This window comes from Streptopelia decaocto (genome assembly GCF_964273445.1).
Source record: "Streptopelia decaocto genome assembly, chromosome: 4".
In the NCBI taxonomy this organism is placed as follows: Eukaryota; Metazoa; Chordata; class Aves; order Columbiformes; family Columbidae; genus Streptopelia; species Streptopelia decaocto.
The window spans coordinates 59,807,516-59,829,305 of record NC_138658.1 but is presented as its reverse complement, the minus strand read 5'-3'; the positions used below and the strand labels follow the sequence as shown (position 1 = coordinate 59,829,305).

The 21,790-nt window shown below is 36.4% G+C and overlaps 1 protein-coding gene across 1 annotated transcript in view; it reads left to right on the top strand.

The window, feature by feature from the left end:
• Positions 1–1,782: 1,782 nt before the first annotated feature.
• Positions 1,783–21,790, top strand: part of LOC309439508 (cytosolic beta-glucosidase-like) — a gene marked incomplete at both ends in the record, with an annotated part of 35,212 nt that continues 15,204 nt past the window's right edge. The window contains 1 exon segment of the mRNA XM_082052175.1: positions 1,783–1,927. Within this exon segment, the coding sequence (XP_081908301.1) occupies positions 1,783–1,927 (145 nt within the window).

The window sequence follows — 21,790 nt, the reverse complement described above, 5'->3', positions numbered from 1 at the left end:
TAATTCTCCTCTCAAGGGACTCCCATGCTGCCACTGCTCTCATATCTTCTCCTTTTTCTTCTCACTGCCACAGAGTCTTCCACCTACCGCATTTCGTCTCTTCCCCTTAATGGATTTTGACATTATCAGTTATGTTTTATTTGCTACAGGAATTGTCAAGGAAGAGGAAGCATTTGGTTGCCCTCAGCTATGTCTGCAATACTGTGGTTATTTGCTATTCCAAGTACAGGGAGGTGATGATAACTGCTGGCACATGCTGGCTTGCTGTTGGTAACCACTAAATCCAGGCAGGCACAGTCACCTTTCTACAACAACTACTTCTTACACAGCCACAGATTGTAGTATTATATCCGTACCCCTGTCAGACAATGTGAGTTACCCCAAGCTCTGCTGTTTCTTGTGACAAACACAGATATTCCCAGATGTGTAGCTGATGTTTGTCATGTTGGACATCCTCCATTTATTCTCAGACACAGAGGTATTTTCTGTGAGCCCCTCTCCCCAGTTCACTACAGTCAAGCATCAGGAATCTTCTATGTCAGCAGCATAATTGGGGGAAATACAGTTTTTAGACTCAGCTGGGAATCTGAGGAGAAACACTATTTCCCTTTACCTGGCTGTTCCTTTAGGTAGACATATTTCAAAAATGTTTTGGCAGAACACCAAGCATTAGTTGGCTTAGTTTGTATACTTCTTATGGAAAAGTTTTTGGAAATGCTTAAAAGGAGAATGCTCTCAAAGCTATTTATTTAGAAGTCTCTGGTTTTGGATATCAATAAATCCCAAATCAAGCCAGAATTAGACACTGAAGTTTAGTATATTAAAACTTGAAATATCACCAAATGCACTTCTGCAGAAAGAACAGTCAGGCCTTGAAGATTTTCATGCTTGATTTTCATTATTTTCTTTGCCTTGAGTGAAGGCGTGGAAAAAAAAACCACACCGTGTGGATTCAGCAGACTCGTACAGGGATCTCACCCTCTTCTGCTGTTCTAGTCTCTAATTGCAGATGGAACACTGACTTTGAAATACAGTCTCATCACTAAATTTTAGAAAACTATGTACTCAGCTCAAAAATGTGTGAAACATGTTGCGCAAGGTTTCTTTTTGACATGCAATCCCATCACAACTTTTTCAGTATTTGGCCTCCAAATAATTGTGTCATGTAATTTTGAAATATCATTGCTTTCTTTGTATCCGATGTGGATTTTCAGCAAAATAAGGAAGGAGTAAATGTAGTATTAATAAAACCTTGCATTAAAAATTTTGTTAAAATATGTAACTGTTATTTTTAGCCCCTTCTGAAATGGTTGTCGTCAGGTGCATTACTTAGCATTAATAATCTTACAGGCTTCCAAGCAATAATCTACTAATAAAAATAGAAACAAAATAGTTTCTCTTCTACTCCTTGTTACACTTTGTTAAATAATAGATGTTATAGCGTAAGTCAGATTCAAACACACAGAGTTGTGGGGAAAAATTTGTAGGGAAAACGGAAGCTGATCTACTTCATTACTAACACATCAGTGCTTATGGCTGAAAAGAGGATGGTATTCCAAGATGGTAGTGATTACAGCTAGCTAGATAGATGAGGATTTGCACTGTTGTGTGAACAATGGATATGAAAGAAAAGCTGTCTGATGCTTAAGCAATTCAAATGGTTCAGAAGTTAAACTTCCATAACATGAATACTTTGAAGAATTCCCTTCACTCCCAAATCTTATCACCTTAGATTTTACGGAACATTAACTCTAGAAAAGTCCCAATTTTATTGGCTGCGTAATGGCGCCTGAAGCAAGAGATTCTCTTTCTCTTCCCTGCACAGAACCTCGAACTCAGGCAGAAAATTCAGAAGGAAAAAATGGAAATGACAAGACTAATGCAATAGTTAAAAGAAAAAACAAAAACACAGCTACCCTGGCCAGAGGCAAGTGGCAGCTGAGTCCCACTCTGACATGGGACTATAGCTCAAACAATATCCTACAGGACTGAGCCAGGCCTCAGCAATAGTCAAAAAAGCAAAAGGAGAGGATGATTAGAAGCACATCTGGGCTCAGAGGTGTACCCACAGCCAGCCAGTGGAGTGGGAGTTACAGACACATTGATGACAAGAAGTAACATGTTGCCCTTGAGACAGAGGCTGGGGTCCTTGCTGTCAAGTAACCAAGATGCATCTACACCCTATGTGGCATAAACGCACATGGCATGGCCAGTACCATGCAGAGATGCAAAAACAGCAGTAAGTGCACAGGAGAAATTATGTGTGTTCCAGTGGCACTCTGTCCGAAATCAGACCCGTACCTTTCAGCAGGTGGAGCCACAGCAGCAGGTTACAGCACGTCTGTCTGGTTGCAGAGCTAGTGCTCCTGTCATTAGAGAACTGGTTTTTGTGGCACCCTCAATCACTCAATAAAAACACCGTCCAAGAAATCTGCAGTAAGACTTGCAGTGGTCTTTTCTCGCAGTACATTTTATCCACAGGATTACTTTTACTGCTGGTAAGCAAGCACAAGCCATAAAAAATGAAGCAATAGGAAGCATAATAATAAACAGCAATTAATACATCATTATAGGTTTTCTTCTTGAGGCAGAAGGAAATGGGGAAAACAATGCATTTTGGTGTCAACATCAGCAAAATTTCTGGATCCTGCTTGTTGGGTACTTAATCATCCTGACATTTAGGCACTTTCATGGGAGTTTCGACAGTGAAACTACCCAGGGAAAACTTTCTTCAAGCAGGCCCCACAGACTATTCACTTTTTTTGTTGTTTTCAAAACAATGTGATTTTATCTCAGTAAACACAGCATGGTAAACATATTCCATATTGTGTTTTATACTTCCCAGACATTTTTTCAATTGAGATTTAAGTATTTAATTTAGACTTCATTAAACAGTTATTATATATTAAACAAATGGCAACTACATACTAGAACATATTTGCAGGGTATTACGGCTATGCAATAGGTCCATATCAATTTCACAGTTACGAATCTATTACATAACTCTTAAGCCTTGGTGAATGTTTGATAATCAGTATTCAAATAACATACATTAACTGTCCTATTAAATCTAAATTAATTGTGGCTCAGGGAGCATTAATTTAAAAGGTTACCTATTTTCCCAGCAGATCTGATCTTTGTTTCACATTTTTCCATTAAAATTAGTGTTAAAGACAGAGTAAATTTGTTTCATTTAGAATGTAGTTACTAGGTGCTCTGAATACCTGTGGATCACATTCTACTGAGCATCTCAGCTAATTGCAATATTAAAGATTCTCTCCTATTTTCTCCCAGTGTAATTAGCATTACCAGGAGATAAAAAAATATCACATATTTGTTTAGGAAAAGTAATCTCTTTTGACTGAAGAATGTGACATTCAGCAGTTTGTTAAAATGACTGAGTCAAAATTTGACTGTGGGATTTGCATATTTTGAGTTTACAAAACTACTCACTTTCAGGAAGGGATATAGGACTGAACATTTTTGAAATATATTTCTTCTTTAAATGGATCAGGATCACCACAAAATTGATCTAAAAGTGACTGTATTCCTTTCAATCCTCTGTTTAACAAATGTGAGAAGCTGCAAGAATTCTGTATTTAGACCTTGGATTCAGTTATTTGATGAAGACTGTGCAGCAGTGAACAATAACTGGCACTGGGGTGTTTTATCTGAGAACTGAGATGTTTCCTTGGAAAAGAGGACAAAATTCCTTTAAATTAATGCCAGAAGAAACTGTTGAATCTTATAGTCTAACATATACTAGAAGAAGCCATCAAAAGCCCGTATTGACTTCAGTAAATTGTATGTGATTCAGGCTCTCTAGAAAGATATTTCTGAGAACATCCAGAGCTAGAGACTCCATTGCTTCTTTTAGTAATCTATTCCCAATGACTGTTTACCTTCAGTTTTGAAAGTAAACATATCAGTTTGGACTTCTCTGCCTTCAGTTATGCTATTTTTTGAAGCTAGTATAAAGACATTATTCAGCACCCTGTATCTAGTTCTCATTATTGTATCAGTACCTCCTATTCATAGCACCTCTTAGTCTTTTTTAAAACCAGACAACCTCTGTCTTACAGAAGTCTTCCCAGCACTCTGTGCATCTTCACTCTCTTCAGTTTCTCAACACCCCAAAAAAATGCAGTCACCAAAACTGTATACAGTATGCCAATACTAGTCTCATCAATGCCATATAACTTCTTTGTTTTCATATATGTATATGTATTTAGCTTATAATTATTTCCAATGATCGTGTTTTGTTTTTCTGCCACTGCACTTTGAGAATTAGTGTTCAGGAGCCCACTGAATGGTCAGTTACTTTGTAGATCCACCTTGAGTTCTTTGTCCTATCTAGATACCCTGAGTAGATATATCTGCAGATGTGTCAAAATGAAGGTGCCTATAAATTTTTAAATACAAACAGTATAGCAAGCTGCTCCAAGTATTGCATGTTAGTTTTGCATGAAAGATTCCATGTTTCTTAAATCAAACTTTTGATGTTCTACTGATAGACCTATTATATTGATGCTATAAAAACATCTGACATCCAAATCATGAGTACAGCAGAACAGTGTTTTGGCTCTTTTCCCCAAAACCATTCCCACAGAAACCTGCAATTTTCAAATTAGAATCAGAGTGTAATTTAGATTGGAAGGAACCCCTTTACGTCATCTGGTTCAGTTCCAGTTCTGAGCAGGGCCAACTTCCATGTTAGGTCAGGTCGCTCGGGGCCTTACCCAGTTCTGTACAAGTTCCATGCAAGTTGCCATGCTACAGTCCTACGGGATCGGTCTTATTACCCCATACAGATTATCCATCACTGTCATGTGGCATTATTTATTTCCAGAATTGAAATGAAAACGTTGGATGGTACCAGAACTGAGTCTCTCATGAGACACACTAGAAACAACTCAGTATAAGGAATCTTTAAATGTATTATTTATTGAAGGCTTAACCTGAAGAACTGTGTGCTATTGTTAACATGTAGCACTGACTTCTTTAAAACCAGAATGCTGTTTGGTATGCTATTATAACATTCAGAAAAATCTTATCTATGAAGTTACCTCAAGCATTCAAACTTTGTGTCAAGAAAGAATGAGTTCAAATATATTTAAGAGGTGTACTTGAAAAAAAGTGATATATATTAATTTAGAATTTTTCCCTGTCGACCCATGCAGTCCTTTGTTGACTTTTTCTACACTTTTCCAGATTAAAAATTCACACAAGTCATTCGGCTTTGAATACTGGCACAACACCAGTACTGCTTCTGTTCTCTGGAATACATTCAGCTTTACAGGACATTAAACTGAACATCTGAGAAAGAGAGATGCTTCGCAGACTCTCCTTGGAGTCTCAGCCACAAGCTACTTGAGAACTGAAAAAAAAAATAGTATCCTTTATAGATGTTGTGTGGCATTCTCCATGGCACAGCAAAGAGACAAAATAAAATATGTAACTTTTATAAGACACCAAACTTCCAAATGTGAAAGATGTAGTTTTCAACTGCATTTTCTCTGCTCTTGTGCAGACCTGTCAGGTTTGCCCAGTAGTTCCTATTTTGCAGCATCTTGCAGCTGGGCTGTGTTCCTATAAGTTTCCAAAGCCATGTTGTAGATTTTCTCCCACTCTATATCACTGCATGCCAGATGTGTCATCTACCTAACTGTCACTGGCAGGCAAAGTCACAGAACAGGATGGAGGCCACATCAGATGAGTGGCACAAAGTTGCTCTTAAAAGGAAGTTCCTGAAGCACAGGCAAGCATTGAGCATCTCTATCATCACATTTAATGCATAGAATTTTATTAGAATTTGGGTCTCTATTTGCTGCAGAGATAATATAGTATTGGTGAGGAATCTTCCACAGCTTTTTCTAGGGTCTTGATCATCCAGTGCTCTCTCTCCCGTGAAAGCTGAATATTGAGGGAACTGATGGCAGTCACTGACATATAAGAGCACAAGCCTCATAATCTTGTCCAGTCTGAGAAAATAGGTAGTATTTGAAAAGAGTTAAATTGGGATAGCCAAAGAAATAATATAGACAGATACATTACCCTTTATATTGTTTAGCTGTTTGTGGCTGACCATTTTGTTTAAGGCCAAGATCCAAAAAGCTGATGAGATTTAAGTAATAAATGTCTTTGTGGGTTAGTCCTCAGCTACTTAAGAACTAGATATTTTATGTTTCTATGTGCTTTTCAAATAGTGCCCATTTTATTTGTTTCAATGGCGCTCAATGTTTGTTTCTTATGTAAAGCCAGAGATTACATTATTTGTGGCTTTTGCCATCTGTTTCTTACTGTACTGCCATAACACTGATGTTGTAGCCCCAGTTCTAGTTTGGCTGGAGCAGTTATCTTTGATCTCAGCTGATTCGTGATCCAAAAATACTAAGCAAACAACAGTGCCAACATTTTACTTCACTGTCCCTCTCTCCCTGAAGAAATAAACATGGAAAACAAGAAGTATAGGCAACAGGAGAGGGTATGGTGTTGTGAGCCAAAGATGGATGCCACTTCCCTAGTCCAATTTAAGCAGAACTTTCTCATGTGCCCACTAAAGTCATTTGTTGATCAAACTAGATTTCATTAGTCAAGTGTTATTGTTTCATGCTTATTTTAATATCCATGTCCATTTCTTTACCTCTGGAAACCGAAGGGAAGCTAAAATTATATTACAATTTAAAAGAAGAGAGTAAGTGAGGGTTTAGGAAAGATGAAGAATTGTCAGGCACTAAATTTAACTTAAATACCTGACAAATAGCTAGAACAATTAGTAAAGCAAGAGCAATCAGTATGTAAACAACTTGAAGAAAATGCAGTGATAAATCAGTAACACATTTGTAAAAAGCACAAATCAGGTGAAACCAAGCTAATTAGTTTCTTTGCTGGAATAATGAATGTGTAAAAGAAAAGTGGTGGACCCAAAATTTCTTAATATTAGTAGGGCACTGATGCTGGTTGCACATGGCATTCTCAGACAGAAGCTAAAGTTGGATTAGGTGAAAACAGTATAAAATTAATATGCAGGTGAGTAAATCAAACACACAGAAACTTCATGAACAGTTGAACTGGAAGCTGGGAGGAGGTCAAAACCACTTTAGATGATCTTACATAGCTTAATTTAGATGTGAAGAAGCTTTGTTTGCTGTTTTTTAAAAGGCAAAAAAAAAATCCCCATGAAACAGCATCTAGTGTAAGAAACACCTAAATAAAGAAATCGAGCACACCAGCAAAAATGACAGCCATTTTGGTTCTCTGCCAGCACCAGAATAGCTTACATCAGCATAGTTTTTCTGCTACACAGCTGAGTTTCTTTATTTAGATGTATTAAATACTCCAAAGCGTATCTAAATAGAGCTTTGATTACAGCAGGATTATCTCAAATTTATTTATTGACGTTGCTTCTGTTGACTGGTATTTTTGTCCATTCATCTAAAAATCGCACGATTCATGAAATGTTTATGCCTTTTTGTTGTGACTGAGTGAGAAAAGATGTCTAGTGGCATCACATGTCTCTGGGAACTTTTGCTCTGTTTTATTTATAGAAGCTAAAAAAGATTCTTATTATTATCTGTTTTGTTTGGTGTTTTTTTGTTTTGGGTGGTTTTTGGTTTTTTGTTGGTTTCTTTTTTTTTTAACCACAGCAAATAGACATGCTATTGGCAGTTATAGCCACCTATGCATTTTGACACCTGAAAGAACACTTTGGATTTTAATAATACAGAACAAAAACATTTTATTGTCCCCAAAGCTGATGTGACAAGAGACAACAGCTGACAGAGACATGAGAGCCCAAGATATGAATGAAATTTTTTTTTGTAAGCCTTATAAACAGCAATTCCAGCAAGAACAGCAGCTGCCTCATTATTGTCAAGAATTTTCATAGCTATTAGAGGAAAGGAACATTTTTTAGATGTCTTAAAGAAGGATTATGAAGTTACTTTTGCAGATTCTTATGAGACAACCTTCCCAAGTAAGAAGGGCAGCACACACCCGAACAGAGAGTTAATAAAATCTGTCAGTAAACCAAGAAATGTACTTCAGATATTAGATAAAAACATAGTGTTGAAAGGAGACATCAGTTACAGAAAAAATTGAAATGCAGAGCCCAGAGAATAAGCAGATGCAATTAACAGTGCTTTACACAAGAAAAAACAAATACCATTAATTGTTAAACAGTTGATTTTTTCTGCCCATACAGACTGCAGTAATGTTTATTTTAAAGTATAATGAGTAGAACCAGTAAGATATAGATGACAAAATCCTAGTCAGTAACACTTTTGCCACAGTCATTTCTGTACCCTTGATACAGTCCAAATCACATGAAAGTTGAAATAAATGCAAAATTGCTTCTGACTTCACGACGAATGGCTTTGCACTCATAAGAAATGTGCCTTCTAATTTCAGCCAAGTACCACATGGCTTGAATAATTAATTTTAAAAAGGGCAATCATAAAATATCATTAGATAGATTTGGAGCTTATATTTAAAATAATAGAAAAATGCTGCATTGAGTTTTTTTCAATGGAAGTATCACATCTAGAGATGCAAAGAATGAGGTAACTGTTCTCCGTAATGTATGTTACTTCAAATGTGCATGCTAGTACAATCACAATGTTGTCTTAAGATAAATTTAAGGGTTCAAGAGATATAATAGAAGTGAGTGGATTTAGGATTTTTCTGTTATAACTCAGTTTCTAGGTAGGGATGTTCACTTCATAGAAAAGAATGAAAGTAAGCTTTAATAGCCTACAAATACAAATATGTATTAGAAAGCAAATACTGCTCGCTGATAACAAAATAAAGGATACAGGCAAATTATAAAAGTGAAATTTTGTTTATGATGAGCGGACTAGACAGCAAACAAGACTGACAGTGGAGCTGCTGTTACTGGAGACCCACATGGCTGGAGTTGATGCTGCAGTGTCAAAACAGAAGACATGTCTCCCCAGGCAGTAAGGGCATTGTAAAACATCAACTTCCAATTCAGAGGCTACCACAATTTTTGATTACTTTGCCACTTAGGAAGCCCACACGCACCAGTACCTCTTCCCGAGGAATTAATGTGGCAGACAGTTTTTACAAAAGTTGCTAGGAAGGGTGCACCTCATCCAATGTCCCAGTTTTAACATTCCAGCTGATTGCCAGCCTGTGTGAGGCACTGACTGGTGTTTTGAAGCCACAAACACATTGAAAAGTACAAAGGGTTACACGGTCTCTAAAGTTTACCACTCTTCCTTATAAGTTATAATAGTTTTAAATACTTAACTTTCTACCCTAGAACTAAACCCATTTGTTACAGCATACCTAAGCAGATTTATTAGTAACAACACTTTCACTAAAAAGAGCCCTACAGCATCTGGTTTAGGGAGGTGTGGTCAAAGCTTATAGCTCAAAATACATTTTTAAGAATGTTTCCTAGAAGATATAGAATGGTAATTTTTTTCTTTTTAATTGAGAAGCTGTAATATAAACGTGTATGTACAAACGCATAGATAAATAGCTCTTAAAGAGTTTTAAAGTATTTTTCAGATCTATCCCAGATAAATGCATTTGGGCACATGAATGTAAGTGAGTGTATAAATCAAGTTAACAAATTTTAAGATAATTATACTTATGTCCTTTCTGAATGCCTAAAAAACAAAACAACAACAAAACAGAAAAAAACACAAAAACCCAAAACAAAACAAAAAACCCCAAACACAACAACCAAAGAAAACCAAAAAATGAAAACAAAACCAAAACAAAATAGCTCCAAACCAACCAAACAAAAAACCCCACAAAACCACTGCATATGGAGATGAGGGTTGTGTGAAAACCTAAAGGTGAAGAAATTTGGATTACAGCAGTATATGAAATTTCAGGCTCGAATGCTTGTTGCTCGTGATTACTGTTCTCCAAGTGCTGGTCTACAATGAGAAACAGAAAATCCAGAACTTGGAAAATTTTTAAGTGAATTATTAGCATAATTTATTTTCAAAAACATACCTCCCACAAATCTCTACCAACAATTTGTCCATCAAAGAGGTACAGCTTCTTTTGAGGTATAGCATAGAGTACCATACAGTTGTATACTACACAGTCTAAAACAAGAATGAAAGACAATATCTGAGTAAGACTATATGGCAGGAACAGGAAAGTTTTAAACAGTCTGAATTATATTACTGAATGATATTTAGCCAAGGGAAATAGTAAGATACATATTATCTCAGTTTCATTTAGTATAGTCAATCTAATTGCCATTTACAATCTGGAAGGAAGCATTTTTAACAGCCATGATGTGATCCTCTTGGGACATATTTCGAAGGCTCTCAAAATGCCTATGCTGCACTCAAAAAACCTCTAGAAAACTCTCTCTCCCAGATACCAGCTGTAGCAGAGGCAACCTACAACACAGCTATGGACAGCTGTATGGCCATGGCAGCACCAGCGTAAGCGCAGGCTTGCCATCCAAATATTTCTGTGAATATTTAGTAGATTGCTAAGCACAATTGCTAGCACAATAACACTGCTAATAGCACTTAAACTAGTTAGCTGAAACTCTAACCTCTGTAAATGCACAGAGCTAATCACAGCCTTTATTGTAGCATAAATTTGCTGCCAGAACAAAGAGCATCACTCCTGACTTGCCGTTGAGATTCCCTGTTTTCATAAAGTGGCTTCTTGTTCAGTTACTGACTTTGTCTAATGTTGCATAGAGTGAACAGACTTAATTACATACAATTTTCAGCTTAGGTACACAGGGCCTAAGCATTCTCCAACCATTAGTTTAGACTGAGAGAAGGTTCATTTGCTCACTGAGGGTATGTCTGCCTTCTGAAGCATCTTTGCTGATCGTTGCCACTTACAGAATACTCACACGGGTGAATGCACTGAATCTAGTCCAGTATGTCACCCCTTATGATCCTAGATCGTAAAAATATTCCAGTGAAAAAGTAATGGTAGTGAAAATCCTAAGAGAAATGGGAAGTTAGGATGACCTCAGGCCATGACAGCAGGCATGGGGAGCCAAAGCTGCATAAATTACAATTAATTTATTCATGAAACAAGAAAAAAAATAGTACTGAAGATCCAGAAGGACTTCAGTTTATGAAAACTTAAATTGTCTAATACTAATATGCTAGGATCTACATATACATTTTAACCTAGCATTACCTTGTTTGTATAAACACTAGCAGCGAGCTAACATAGGTATGCTTGTCAAAATTTCACTCGACCTCCAATTGCAATAACAACATCGTAAATCAATGGTCTAACTTTACTAGGCTTCCCCACTTTTCTCACTAGAAAAAGGCCGTTGTAATCCACTACAGAATGATGACCATGGCCCTTGGTTCTTGTAGTGTAAAGGTGGTTCCTCCCACAAGATTTTCACAATCTTGAAAAAGCTGAGTGCACCAAATGCCTGTCCTCTTGCTTTCTCCACACCTTACCCCACCAATGTGAGATGCAGTCAGATTTCATCTGGTTCCAACCAATCAGGAACCTTAGTATTCATATCAATTTGTTTTAACTAAGAGTGTAACCATGTCTAATCCACTTCACATTGGATGATCTAATCCTGTGTGAATTTGGAGCTGGGTAAAAGAGCTGTAAGTATTAGCAAGTTTGTATTTCTGGCTCAAAATGCCTGGGGTGCTTGAGCTGACTCTCTGTACATCTGCCTTCCTTAGGTAGCACTTGTCAGTGAAAGACCCTTATCCTCAGCGTTTGTGACCCATATAGTCTAGCAAGTCATTGTATTCACATCTTCAGAGTATGCTCCAATTTTCCTGGGCTCTTTACTGAGCAAGGTATGAACTGTCAGGAGAACAATTATTTCTTCATAAAGTGTACCTGAGTTGATGACTGTATTGTTTATAAAACCCACCTGTTTTATAGTAAAACAATATATAATATAAATGTGAAAATAAAATGCTTATTTTAGGGTCTTAAAGATGCAGAGCTGAAGACATCCTTCCTCTCCTAAATGCAAATGCTATTAAAAACACTTTTTCAGCAATTAAAGAGCATTAGGTAGACTCTCAGTTAAGATAAATTTACCTCAAAAATGTATTCATCACTCTCTTCAAAAGTAAAGCCCCAAAGCAAAATGCACATAGTTGCCAGCAGCTTTAGTTAAAGCTAAAATTAGCCATGCTGATTAAGTGGATTTTGCATAACCTTAACTATTAATCCTTCATATTGGTCTTCTTTTCTTTGAAAAATCTTGAAGTACCAATAACCTAAAGGTTTATAGAGTCACTTTTTAATACTACTTATTTAAGATTTAATCCTTTGTATAATAGTTAACATTGGCACCATCTTTTAATAGCCCAAGATTTCTAACATCCACTTACTGAACAAAACAGACATTTTAAATTCCAGAGAAATAATGACAACATGCATAGAGCAGAAGAACTTTGATTTGAAGAATTAAAAAATGTACTTACAAGAGATAAAATTTAACTAACAGTAAATTAAGCTCTCAGTTTTCACTCTTTCTTTAAATAGTGTTCTTTTCATGCTTAATTCTCTCCCTTTCAATTTTCTTTAACTCATGTCCTTATTTTCTGCCAGCTAGACTGCCTCCCATCTTACCTGGCTAAGCAAGGCATAAATTACATTTTCTAGTGAGACCAATATGGAATTTGACTCCAACTCTCTTTTTGATTTGAAAGCAGGTCTTATTTTATAGACACTTCCTCTGAAAAAGCAAGATAGTACTGAATCTTGGATCATCCTGTTGCTGCCAGAGGGAAATCAAATTGCCACCTTTAAAAGTTGAAATCGTTCCTATTCTCAGATCAGGACAAGGAGGAATGAGGTAGGTTGTTCTTCATGAAGTGGTGCGTCATTGCAAACTTGACTCTTGTTTCAGGCTGATCCTGCTGACAGAGGGTGTTCTCCCTGAAGACTTATCTAACACATTTTGCTTCAGATTTGCTTGAGGCTAAGAGTGCAAATATTGTTAGTTACCCTAGCTCAGATGACACCTGGAAGCTCATTAGTTTCCTGTAATTCCTTTGTGTGCCCCAGCCCTGCCTCAGTGTTTCATAGCATTTGCGCATCTGCCTTTTTTTTTTTTACAAAACGTAATGAACCTTTATGTTTTGTAATAATTGGCATTTTCTGATATTTATTTTTTAAGCACCAAGATTTTGAAGATAGTTTGGCAGCCTCAGTGGTTCCGCTTCCTTCACTTGAGAAATAATTAACAGAAATCAGAAAAATGAGCTATAATAGGTATCTGGTAATTACAGTTCACACCTCTGTTTTGTCAGTCAATTAAAAAAATCAGTTATAACTCAAAGTATTAATTAATTGAGCACTAAACATTTTTAGTCTTTTATATCAGCTAGGCTTTTTTCTTCTGTGTTCAAGCATTAATTCATTAACTGTTTTAAACATCACTTCATCAGCAGTAAACTCAGCAGCTGACAGTTGTGTTTTGTTTATATATTTGATCGATACAACCAGCTGAAAACTTTAAGATCATTGATCATGTCATGTTCTGCTGAGTAATTGGCCAGTAAAACTGGATATTTGGAAACTGATGAGTTAGTGGTTCAAGGGTCAGTCCAGTAAGAAACTGAAGCTGGCTAAACCAGAACTTTCTTTTCCTCTTGGTCTTTTTGTTCAGTAGGTGGTCTTCTGGATGATCCATGATCTTATCTCCAGTTTTCATAACGTTTTTCCATTTTATTAATGACAAATTTTTGTTTCATAGATCACCTTACTCTGCTGTCTGTACTGCACTGTAAAAGTGCTAGCAATGATATTCCAGATGGAGAACATTATGACATTTATAGTTTTCTTAGTGTTTCCTTTCTGTCCTTCTCAGTTGTTTATGACTTTGTCAAGCTTTCACCTTCATAGCTGAAATTCTCAGATATGATCATTGACTAAAGGCAAATTTTATCCTAGGTGACTTATTAAGTTTTAGAAAAAAAGAACCCTAAAAACCAAATTATTTTCTCCAGCTTTGTGATCTTAAGTCATGTAACAGTTTGTTTTTTCTTACCTGAAGGTTTGTGGATTTTTTTCTTACAGAGCTTTAAGCAACACTCATCTGAAGACTTCGAAAGTTATCTCTGAGAACACCTAATATAGACACGTTCTTTTCAGTGCTTGGTTATAATACCAGTCTATTCCTATTTGGTAGAGTTATACAGATTATCCAAGCTCTGTTTCTTTTCCAATGGTATGGGCCATGTATGGAAAGAAACAGAACTTTAAGAAACAAATGAAATTACAAGACTGCAAAGTTTGGAAAGTTGAATTATTTCCTCTCTTCTTGATGAAGTTCCTGTCTCAGAATAAGTGCACACAAACATTATCTCACTAATGCTGCAGTGACTTTGTGTAGGAAGCTAGTGCCTAGGAGAGACTCCACAATGGTTAGAGAATCATAAAGAGACATAGTGCCTGAAGAAGTGAGCAGGATGAGTGAACTCAGGGGAGTTTGCAGGTATTAAATGCTGTAAGCAGGATAACAGTGTTACTCCGTAGATTGCCCTCAACTAGGTTCAAATAGCCAAACAATTTTTTGGCTATTTCCAGCTTTCAAAAAACTTTCCTTCATTTATTCTAGTGATGAATATCTACACTATATATACACAAATATAGTTTGAGAAGAATTTGTATTCAAGTTTTAATGATTAACTGGATAAATTTTAAAGTGCTATGTAGAAAATGACAGAGATAAGCCACAATGGAAAAACGCAGCAGTTTTTTGATGCTGTCCAATGAAAAAGCTATTGTTTGCAGATAGATTTGCCACATCTGTTAAAATTATAGTCCTACTGTCAGATACTTATCCACCGTTTCAGTGGATTGTGGTCACAACTCACATCAAAAGCAATTATAATTATGTCTTTTATAAAATCACCTCTTTCACTTAGAGATTAACAGGAGAAATTTGAATGATAAAAAGGTAATCTCTAATGTCATTACCATGTTCATGTTTGAATTAGTTGTATACTGAACACAAGCCTTTAAGATTTCCTTCTCCACAAGAACTGAGATTCTGTAGTGTTTACTTTAATAGGCAATCATTCAACTTTTCAAATACAAAGTAAATTTAGTACAGGAAACTTGCTATTCCGTAGTTATGGATGAAAAGATATGTTTCAGCATCCACTCAGCAGTACATGCAGGTAACTGCATACAAAATATTCATAAGGGCAGAGCTGGGATATGTGATCTGGAGTTTCAGGTCTTCTTTCTGACATTTTAACATTTGACTTACAAAGCTCTGTTAATGTCAGTTTTTGATGGAATATGCAAAGTTTCATATTCTGTTGAACATTTTAGCAGACATGCTTTCCAGAAAAAAGCAGCACTGTAAACTTACTTTTGGTATGCACATAAATATAAAAGGCAATTTAAGCTAACAAAAAACTCCTAGCTTTCATTTTTTTATGTATAATTGCATATTGTAAAGCTAAACATCTATCTGCATGTTTTCCTAAATCTTCAGAAATGTGCTCAGTGCCAGATAATTCTGCAGTAGATGTGAGAAGGTACAGATAGGTATTGTCCCCTGAAAAGGACATTTGCCTGATGAAAGATCTAAATGTTTTCCTAATCCTGATATTGATCTTTTGCATGGCTTTTGAGAAATCATTTCTCTGTTCTCTAGGGACTGTATTCTGTATAGTGTCTTTTCAGGGACAGAGAAAGATACATGCATAAAAGCACTGGAATCTTTTTGCACTGGAATGCTTACTGTATTGAGGCAGGAAACAATTGGTATCAGTTGATTTTTTTAAGGATTGCTTGTCTTTTGACAGTTTTATTTCCTACTTGTGTTCTCTTTCCATTGTTCCATCTGTGAGCTCTTCTCATTTGAAACTCAGCACATTCAAGGGGAAAAAAATAGTTCCAAAAATTAATATAATCTTTTTTAAATCAGGGATAGAATAAACCAATGTGTAGGGAAATTAATGGCTGTAAAGTGTTCCATGCAAATAACCAAATTTTGCCAGAAGCAGAAGTTATACTAATCAAAATATCTTATCCTAAGAAAATATTTCCAGCTTGCTTTGTCATACTGACTTTCTTATAGAACTTTCCTAGGACAACAAAGGTTTTGTTTTATTTAAACCTGCTCCTTGAATGGCAAAGGTATGCTTAAGATACCAATCCAGCTATATAACAATTGCAAACTTTATAAGCAATAGCACATGACAGAGCATGCTGAGAGATACACATCTTGGGTCTGTTCTAGGCATCAGTCCAAAACTCTGTGCTGTAACTGAAGGAGAAATACAGAATCTGCAGTCTTCAGAAAACCCTTAGAAATCTTATATACAACATATGTTCATGAGGAGTTGGCTCATCTTGATTGGTAGAGGGAGAGTGAAAGAAAAAACTCCCAATCCCTTTTGCAATACTCATTTAACATCACATGGTCATAGCGGAAGTTCAGCCACATTTAAAGAAGACTGAGAAAACAGCTTTTAAAATATGAGCTACAGTTATACTAAAAAGACATTTTGTTGGAGGACATCTCTGGATACCATTCATGTGTTATATTTTCTTTTCCTTTTATTCATGTTGACTAAATGGTTTATTTTGGTGAAAGTTAAGACCTGATCCAACTTCCAATGACTTAAATGGAAAAGTTCTATGGTTTTTGTTCATAGAGGCTGTGTCCATATGGAGTCCAAAATGGGAATATTTTCATATTCCACTTGTCAGAAGTGTGATAGAATTTGTTTTTCCACTGCACTCTGAGGAATTCTGCACTAATACAGTTTAAAGGAAGAAAACAGTGAATATGGAAAGGTGGGGTTTAAAAAGCAGAGATTATATGACCTTTAAAAATTTATTTATTTATTTGTTTATTACTGTTGAAAACAGACAGATCTGTTAGAACCAGGATATTGTGTCAGAATGTAACATTGTGATAAGCTTTTCATCAACTAGATATCCAGAATGCCAAAAAAATGAGAGGATTTTTAAGTCTGATGCAGGATAACCAATATGTGCTGCTTAGGACACTCATCTGGTTAGTGAGAAATGCACATTCTAACCTGACTCAGTCACAGTAAGAACCAGACTTTTTCTTCCAAATATTTCAGCTAACACCTCTAATAACTATTGCATCTATTCCTCATTGTTTTGAACCGTGAGTCTGACTACCATTTCCTTGTCAGTCTCAGATTTTCCTGGTATGGATCAGAGGTGTCTAAAACATGTGATTTTTGCAGGAAGAAAACAAGACAGCTTTAGCATCTCCAGACACTGAAGGACCAAATTAAAACTGGGACACAAACAGCGCAGGATTGTCAGCACACCTCTCTTGCCCTATCTGATAGTACTCATTAAAATTTGGACCAGAGGTAGGCCTTGGAAGAAATACACATCACATAAGCTCAGTGAAGAACTTGTTAGAGTTTGGTTGTGTAATCTGCCAAAGATTCAGTCCGTTTTGAGAACGGTTCAGGCCCTCTCATCTTCTTTGCATTAACTGGATTGTGCCGTTCCTGCAGAGACTGAGCAGGCCCTGTGCTGGAGTCCAGAGGCCAAACAAAACTTTCCCTGCCATTTTCCTACTGCTGCCAAAGGTTGTTTTAAAAAAATCCAGATGCTAAGATCAGGAATGCAGGCCAGAAGCAGAGTATAAAAATAATTTATAATCAGTAGAGCACACTCTGCTGCAGAACTTGGAACTCAACATAGAGTTACTCAATCTTTGGCAAGGAAACAAATAACTGAAACTTATGACAAGTTGTAGTAATAGTCTACATAAAAGGTAATGGCTTGCTATCGCTACAACTTCTTGCCTCGGCTCAGACTGACAGGAAAGAGATGTGGCTAGCAGCACCACCAGCAGACAGTTTTAAAATACATTCAATAAGCTGCTATATGTATTCTGCTAAAATAACTATAAGATACAAAATCTGCTTTTCAAAGACTAGGAAATGAAAGGTTGCCTTTGTGTCCTCCTTCCCAATCTGTGTCATAGATGATGAAGTAGTCTTTTAATTACATAATCACCTGCTGTTTTTCTATAGGCCTCCATGAGAATGTAAGGAACTGCAAACATTTCTGAGAGCTCGGTGTGGATGTTCACCCAGCCTTCACATCCTCACATCTTTTCCTGTTGCCTCCTACTGGATGTTGATCACTCAACAACCAAAAGCTTTAACACAACAGCCATTGGTAGGTCTAATTCACCTGCCTGGTTTGGAAGAGGTAGCTAAGAGAATACAAAGGAGTTGGATACAAAAATATATTTGCTTGCCCATAAACTTCACATTTCTGTGCTTATAAAATTCTTTAGTATTTCATCAGAAGGGGGAAAATGTGTAAGATTTCATCTACATTGTGCAACTGTTCCATTTTCTCTGTGCCAAGCTGAAACACGAGGAAAGATCTAAAGAGCTCAAATTGAATGAGACACTGTATTCATCTGTGTGACTTCTTTGTTAAGTAGACAACCCCTGTGACAATAAAAAGGTCAGTGCTGCACCAATATACCCACTGTATCCTTTAATCTCTTTTTTATTTATGTGTTTAAATCAAGCAAGAGAGAGCTATGTTAAACAGTTGTATTGATTTTTTTCTTTTGATTCTATTAGTTTAGCTTCAGGGTCAGCTACATGTTTTGTGATATTCCCAGAATAACATCATCCTAAGGCATCATTGCACAACTCTAATACTGTTTAGACCAAAAATATGAATTAAAGTTGTTTGAAAAATAACCTGTATTTACTGATTTCCAAGTAGGTATTTGAATTACTTCATTGAATTAAAGGACTGCTGTGCTACTTATCTCTCCAGGTGCAAGCAGTAGTGTCCACTAATATTTTGCAGGATAAAAATGAAGAGTACAATGATAGTATTTCTTGCAAAGGGGAAAAATATTTGCAGTGGCATAGCACAAATCTTTTGAAAAGTAATATCAACTACTGTCTCTCATAGTGTACTTCTGCTTAATAGTAGATAGTTCCATACTGCTGATATAGGGAAGTGAATTTTATGTAAATGCACTAATATAATGGGATTTCTTAATCCTGACTGGTGGAAGAAGCTTTTCAAGCGTATTTGCTACAGTCATAGTCAATGTCATTAGTCATAGTCAATGACACTAGAAACAGCATTTCTGTAAGAAAAGAAAATGAAAGATACAGTTTTACTGCTACAAAAACTAGTTGCACTATTTCTAGCTAATTCCAAAAACAAAACGTGGGACTTTACAGGACTTAATACATATCACAAATATTGAAATCACTTGGTTTATTCAATACATTCCCAGTATAAAACTGGCCTGAGCAGAATGCTTTCCTAGTTTATTCTATGTATGTGTTAAAATAAATCTTAAAAAAAAACAAACCTTGAAAGGAAAAAATACAGTGAAAATATCAATTTTCCCACACTATCAGTGTTTTGTTGAGAAAACCTGTGTGGAATTGGGGGGGAGAAAAAAAAAAACAACAACAAAAAAGTGATCATTCAGTTTTAAAACCAGATTTATCTGAGGGTTTTGATTTTCTCTTCTGTTTTGAGGTTTGATGCATCTTCCTTGAAGCATTTATCATAGAATTAGCATCTGTAATTTGTCTCTTCTAAGTGTATTCTCTGGTACCTGATATTATAGTCACACCTACTTTTCAGGCTTTCAATCAGTTGCAACACAAATAACAGTCTATCCATTTATTCAGCCATGTATTCTCACTAATGTTGGTTTTCTGTCAAAGTTAGTTGTCACTGGCTAGTGACTTCCACTGATATCAAAGGAGGGCAGTCTCCTCAAACTCTGCCCTGCTTTGGCTTCCTCTTGTTGATGGCATGTGGGGTCAGAAGCTCACACAAAAAATCAGTGCTGTGCTGTGAAATATGTGATTTATGAGTGTTAGAGGGGGAGATAATACAGACATCACGTATATAATCTCCCAGGAATAAAACGCAAGTGATACGACACGTTTCCAAAAGTAAATATGATTTAGCTGTTATCAAGGGAGAAGTTTCAGAAGCATCAAAACAACCAGATACTGGGCCCACATTTTCAAAAGAGTAAAATTTGACTTCTGTATTTATATTTATATGGACACTTAAATGATGTTCCAGACTGAGGTAACCCTTGGATAAGTTGCTGGGATTTTGAAGTGTACATAATGTAAAAATTGGGGCATACTGGTTTTAGCACAGAACTTGGTTTGTGCAACAAAAATTGTATGTACATGATTTTGAAAATTCAACTATGTAGTGAAATAGCCTGCAGATTTGTGACATAAAAAAGGAAACTATACTGCTCTCACACATGTAAGACTTCTTTGCCTTCTGTTTTAAAATGTTAACAAGTTTAGTTTCAAATAATTCAGACATGTCATCTCACCAGTTGCAGCCAATCTGACTAGGTACATCAGATATTTTCCTGGCAAAATCATTCCAAGCAAGTTTGCCACTGATAGTTCTACAAATGTCTTGAAACTCTCAACTTCTGCAAAGTGTAGGCAGCTCTTCCCAAAACATGGGTGAAGGGGTGCTGTCTCAGCAAACAAGTTGCATTCACAAGGGACCAGGGGGTCTGTCTATGCTTATGCTAATTTTTATGTTGTTTTTCATATATACATATACTCCTTTTTTTATCCTGACATTTTTCCATTATGTCTCATTGTTTTTAAGCTTGTTCACTTAGAAGGTGAACAATCCAGAAGCATGAAACCGTAGAACATGGCGAGAAATAAATGAATAGAGCATGGTTTTAATGAAAGGGCTTTTGCCAGGTTTTTCCAGGTTTTCTACTGAAGTGTGCAAATTTGAAGCTCTGGATCAACGCCCTGCTCTCTCTTCACTCAGTGTCGGGTCACAACGTAATGACAGTGACAAACTCCCAAGTGGCTGAGCCCACTTAAAAATACTGTACGGAGGCACTCAGCAATAAAGCACAATGTCTTCAAGAGCCAAGAGCTACCAAGGACTTTTGAAGACTGATGAGCAACATAGAACATCACTTTACATACATACTATGTATCCTAATGCTGTGCCATGAAGAGTTGCTGAAACTGTCTCTGGTACAGGGAGTGATGTAACAGTAGTTTGGCTTGTGTACAGTAATTCCCAGAAAGATTAATTTGTGTGAGCTCTTCAACTGGAATTAACTTGCTCACAATAAGCTTTAGCTCTCCAAGATATTGTACACATATATCTGGTATTGGAAAGCTCATAGCAGCTGGCATTACACTGGCAGATTCCTCAGCAACATAAAAAAATTCAAGCTTCTTGATGCATTTACCAGTAGTGGGAGAATATTTTATTTCTTCAGTCTCACGTTCTTTTTATGGTCTTTTAACCAGTGGCTCACTGTTATGTCATTCACTCGTGAAGGACAACACTGTTAAATGGATGGTTTACTTTTAAGTTTTCTTCCAAGAAAAAATTCCATAGCTGCAAAATCTATAACCATCTGACTGACAGTCTGTTTTTCCAGTGCCCAGACTAAATGCAGAAGAGAGCTGACAGTTGTAGAGCTGCTGTAAGATAAGTCATTACTTCTTTGCTTATTCTTTAATAGTTTTGACCAAACTTCACTGTTTGTTGCTCACAGATTCTTGCCTAGTTTTCCTGACGTTCTTAATTTTAAGTCTTTTCCATCATTACAGCTCTCCAGTTTTTTGCCTGTTACCATCTGTTGATTTTTTTTACCCAAATATTATTCTTTTTTTTTTCTAAACTGAATCTCATTGCAATATTCTGGCTGTGTTTCTAATCTTCCCATGACCCCGTGTATTATTTCTCCATTTTCGGCAGTGTGCTCAGCTCCTCCTAGTTTAATAGATCTGCAGATTTCATTAAT